General features: G+C 43.1%; 2 protein-coding genes across 2 annotated transcripts in view; both read left to right on the top strand.

Annotated features, from left to right (window-relative positions):
- The window catches only part of LOC113216566 (uncharacterized), a 31,660-nt gene that overhangs the window by 24,249 nt on the left and 2,039 nt on the right, over positions 1 to 5,372 (top strand). The gene's annotated exons all lie outside the window — the stretch shown is intronic.
- Positions 534 to 3,211, top strand: LOC127751143 (nucleolin-like). The gene is made up of 2 exons (XM_052274247.1): positions 534 to 863; positions 959 to 3,211. The coding sequence occupies exons 1-2, from the start codon at positions 859 to 861 to the stop codon at positions 1,275 to 1,277; spliced, it is 324 nt and encodes a 107-aa protein (XP_052130207.1). The 5' UTR covers positions 534 to 858; the 3' UTR covers positions 1,278 to 3,211.

The following is a 5,372-nucleotide window of genomic DNA, read 5'->3' as shown; positions in this document are numbered from 1 at the left end:
ACTCAAGCTAGAAGACGAAACGCCCAGAAAGCGCAAGGGGTCTACGTCGGCTACTCCAGATCCGAGTGACAACAAGCCTGGCAAACGTGGGAGACCGGGCCGGCGCAGCAAGACCCCAGATGGCGCCCCCCCAGTACATACACTGATAAAGCTAATTCTGTCTTGTTTAGTTGATTTAAACTAGTTTTAATTTAATTTATCCAAAAAGTTCAAGAAGGGAAGTCCCAAGCCCAAGGAAAAACCTTTTACGTTGATATAAGCGTTTCGTCCCTTCTTACTCTCTTCTCCGATTTAACTGCCTGTTGCCTGACGTCTGTTAATTTCTTTCTAGAAGCCAAAAGTTGAATACCGGAAGAAAAACTGGAATCAGAACACGGCTTGGTGGCCTGCCACGCCCAAGAAGGTTTACTGGGGCGTGAAGGTGAGTTTTTCATAATTTGATAACATATTTTACTTTTCTAATGAGTGTGTGAAAATGCAAATTCTGATACCAATATTTTTCTAGTGTCCACAGTGTCCTCAGGGGGCGCGGCAGGCCCCAAAGAACGTGAAAAGGTGTCCGTAATTGCTATTTCATCACTGTGTCGAGGGCCGCCCTCGTCTCCCACCTGAGAGACGGCCACTCGGAACGGCTGGACCAGGACCTGCCCATCGGGGCCATGAGGCGTGCTACAAACCTCTACGCCGAGGGGCTTCGCCTCGTTGAGTTTGATCGGCCGTGGCGCCACTTTGCTGCCGTCGTCACCGAGGAGCACGAGTCCAGGCTCAAGATTGCTATGGCTTGCCCTCGCACAAGTGCTGGCCACCACAGGAGATGAGAGGCGCCCGCCGTACGGGGGCGAGCGGCAGGTCAAGGATATGGTGTAAGTCTTATGTTTTCTTACACTGTGAAGTATGATCGAATGATCTATATATGAGGTGAGAGAAAATTGTAATATCATTTCTAACTTGTGTACAGGAGTGCGCTGCAGGTCGTTGAGAGCGACGGTGAAGAAGACGACGACGACGAGGAGGAGGAGGATGATGACGACGACGGTGGAGACAATGAAGATGTCGAGGAGGAGAAGGAGGGGGAGGACACGCAGCAGCCCCCCGGTGACACCGACGACTCCAGCTCATCAGACTCTGAGCCCGACAAGATGCACACTAAGCCCCCGTCGTCGGATGAAAGCAGCAAGACATCTGATCAAGAGATCACGGCGAAGAAGATCTCAGAATCAGAGGGAATGTCAACCGACGCCTCTGAAAGCCCTGTGGCTCCTCCTGTAAAGACTTAAAATTTGAATGGATTTTTTAAATTCCATGTGATGATTGTTGGCTGAGCGATAGCGAAGCCTTCTTCTCCAGTGATGATCAAAAAGTTTCGTGTCTGTCTGTCTGTAATCACGATGACTCGAGAACGATTTGAGCTAGGTACCTAAAATTTTCGTGTAGCTTTTTAGGATAACTAGCTATATGTACGCCAGACCACGTCTCGCGTAACAGGCTTCGCGATATCTCACGCCTAGCGTACATATACCTAGGCATGCGGTGCTGACACCCGAGACGAGTCAATCCCACAGCATATGTCGGGGACTTTATACTCCAAAATACAGGAGTTGCCTCGAAGCAGACGTCCAGGAAAGAAGTGAAAGAATATCGGAAATAGAATGTGGAAATTGTGGCGTTGCCCAAGCCACGATGAGCGCCGCTAATGCTTGTTGAGCACTGATTGGTTAACCGCCCAATTTCTCAAACCAGTTTCCGGTCCTATTGTTCTTCTTTCCTCATGATCTGCTCCCAGGCAACTCCTCTAGTAGGGAAATGAAATTTCTGATATTCTATAGATATTCAGTAAATGTTCTCATTAGAGAGATTGATATGTATAAATCAGCATTCTAGCGATAGTAGATAATGTAGGGACCCTTGAGTCCAAAGAAGGATGTGGTTCGACGCTAAATCTGTGGATTAAGTAATTAAGTATAATCCTTCACAATTTTACGATATGAAGCCTTTTTAACGATTTAATAGACCATTAGGTAATTTTCACCATATTTTCGCCAAGAAATGCCCCCTAGCACCCAAACGGTACAAGATAGAGCAAAACGGACGAAATTTTTGGTCACAAGGTTCTCCTTTGACTAGTTACCCCTGAAGAGCCCATAAAAACATGTGAAAAGAGAATATATTTTGCGACCTGTGGTTTTTGATTTTCTAAAAAGGCAATTTTTGGGCTACAATGCTCATTTTTGAACTTGATCGGTCTTTTTATGGTACAAAACGACCCTGAAATTCCCAGATCGCTATATTAATTCCTTCTCGAGTTATCGTGCGGACAGACAAACAAACACACAAACAGAATGAAACTTTTCGGTCAGTGGAGTAATGGGCTTCGCTAACCGCTCAGCCAATTAGCGAATATAGGTAGCCTTTCTTTGTTATTACCTGAAATGGCCAAGATGCGTCCAAAACAGTCAGTTACAACAAAATACCCCGTACTTTACGTTATCTAAGGTCCAGTTTTAACTTTATCAGTATTTTTAAAACGCTAGTTTTGAGATTTTCAATAGCACAGATGACTCCTTTTGCATACAACAGAGGAACTTCCTAAATTCCAAAATTCCATTAATTTGTTAGGGATACTTTAACTTGTCTCCCTTCACTCACACTTTTACAGAGGACGTGTTTTTGAAAATCAAGAAATATCCTACCCTCATCATTCTACCTCGCACTCTTTTAAGAATAAGAAAGTGAAATAAAAGTTCAACTTTTGCAACATTTGTGGTGTGAAACAGTTTTGTCAGCTTTCTGAAAACTTATCATTTTGCAGGTATTCCCCTTCCTCGCTTCCTGGACCAAGTATTTCACAGTTTCACACATTGTTTATGAGTGCAGTGACCGTCTAGACGACCGTCCTCCGAGACAATGCTACTTGACTTACTGTGATAGGACTGTCACGCCCAGCATATTTACGTTCACAAGTGGCGAGAACTTGAAGCGTCAGCTGTGGGGTATCCTTTTGCCAGTCACGCACTCGCGCTTTGACTCGAACATTAATAAAGCCACATTCTGACTCATAGGCGTATGAGAAAGCACATTTAGGTTCACATTTGAAAGCCAGTGAGATGCGACGTTTCCAAGCAAGGTGAACTCTAAATTGCCAAGGGATGTTTTGAAATTCGCACGCACTGTTAGGTTAGTTGGCTGGGCGATTAGCGAAGCCTATTACCAAAGTTATGATTGCAAAGTTTCACGTTTGATTGTGTTTCTGTGTCTGTTTGTCTCTCATCACGTTAACTCGTGAATTGTTCGAGCTAGGAGGCTGAAATTTTTATTGAAACTTTGTGTCTTAAAAAGCAAGAACTATATTAATTTGAGCCCTCTTGCTCAAAAATTGGCCGAGTACGGGCTATTTAAAAAGCATTTGGAAAACATTGCTAACAACTTTGAAATATATTTTTATGGTTTCCTATGGGGTTAAACCTATGGCCTAAAATTTCGTTCATTCGGCTCTATCTCTGAGCTTTGAGACACTAGAGGGAGTTTTCCACACGATGGCCCCAAAAAGTTTTTATGTTTTTTTCGCAATTATTTGATGGTCTCTGGTGGGGTAACTCGTCAAAATAAAACCGTGGGGATCAAAAATTGTAACTTTTCTGGCCGAAGAACTATTTACGACGCTGCCTTTTGCCTGACTCGGGTGCTAGCGCCCCAGGCCAGGTACATGTATGCCAGGCGCGTCGCAGCATAACAGTCATTCGTAAGGTATCGCAAAGCCTGTTACGCGAGACGTGTTCAGGCGTACATCTACCTATTGTTACGAGGAAAATGGTAGGGCGGTCAAATTAAAAAAAAAAGCAAATAAAAAACTATTGGACTGGCAGTAAGATACTTAAGATGAAGATGGCCCTTACTCAGAGCATTCTAAAACCGCCCCGTTCGTCCCGATCAGACCCACTCGCCCAAGGTCTTTTGATTTTAGTATGGGTTTCTTATGGGCTTACAGGTGTAAAACCGGAATACGGCCCTGTAGCGTCAGAAAGCCACTATAGAGCAATGTAATTACGAAATTCGTAATCTACGTTCAAAACTGAATTCAGAAATATATCGTTCGATACTTAACGTAGCACCTAGTACTCAGATTTGCTACCTCTCATAAATCTTCATATTTCAGGAAAGGAGGGAAAATTCAAAGCCTAGCAAATGTAGGTACTGGGAGTAACAAACGATACATTGCTGAATTCAGTTTTTAACGAAGATTAGTGAGGTTAGATAAACTAGCTATATGTACGCCAGACCACGTCTCGCGTAACAGGCTTCGCGATATCTCACGAAACACTGTTGCGCTGCGACGCGCCTGGCACACATATAGCTAGGCCTGCGGCGCTGACACCCGAGACGAGTTAAGGAGAGGGTATTGGGGAACAGGGCCTTCCGGGGCCAAAATTTGACATACTCTAACCATTTTTCGGGGCCTATTTACTCTAAAATTAGGGACATGAAACTTCTGCTGTTCGGTAACGGTTTTCATTAAAAGTTTGAATTTTGACAGATGGTTATGTAAAAATCAACGTTTTAGAGGTACTAGGTAATCTAAGGACCCTTAAGCCCAAAAGAAGGTGTAGTGCGACCTGTGGTTTAAGTATTACTCCCTTTACAATTCTGTGACATGCAGCCTTTTTACGATTTAATGGCCCATTTTGTCTTTTTCACATTGTTTTCGCCAAGAAATGCCCCATAGCGCCGAAACGGTACAAGATAGAGCAAAATGGACGAAATTTTTGCCCAGAGGGCTATTCTTTGACGAGTTACCCCTGAGGAACCCATAAAAAAAATTTGAAAAAAATACATTTTGCAACCTGTGGTTTTCGATTTTTTTTTAAATCAATTTTTGAGCTAGAATGCTCATCTTCGAACTCGATCTCTCTTTTACTGATACAAAACGACTCTAAAATTCCCAGATCGCTATCTCAATTCATTCTCGATTTATCGTGCGGACAGACAGACAAACAAACACACAAACAAACAGAATGAAACTTTTCGGGTCAGTGGAGTAATGGGCTTCGCTAATCGCTCAGCCAATGAAATCGTTACAATGAAAACCAAATCAAAAATAATTCAATCGAGTTCAATCCAATTCCATTTCAATTTAAGCAAATTGAGGGTCAAAATTTTTTCCTCTAAATTCAGGAGTTGAGTGACGAGGACCTCTTGTCTTTCGCCACAGCATCCCTTCTTTACGGAAGGTTTCTATAATTTTTCGGTTTTTGCAGAAAATATATTCTGTGTAGAAAATAAACTTTCCGAACGGTTTCCAACGTCTCAAAAAAATGATGATGCTTAGCAGAAATCCGTAAAAAATAAAAGAAATATACAAGGTGCCCCCCCCCCCC

Source organism: Frankliniella occidentalis, unplaced genomic scaffold, assembly GCF_000697945.3.
Source record: "Frankliniella occidentalis isolate FOCC.00 unplaced genomic scaffold, Focc_3.1 Scaffold360, whole genome shotgun sequence".
In the NCBI taxonomy this organism is placed as follows: domain Eukaryota; kingdom Metazoa; phylum Arthropoda; class Insecta; order Thysanoptera; family Thripidae; genus Frankliniella; species Frankliniella occidentalis.
The sequence above is the reverse complement of the archived record's forward strand: the minus strand, read 5'-3'. Positions and strand labels throughout refer to the sequence as shown.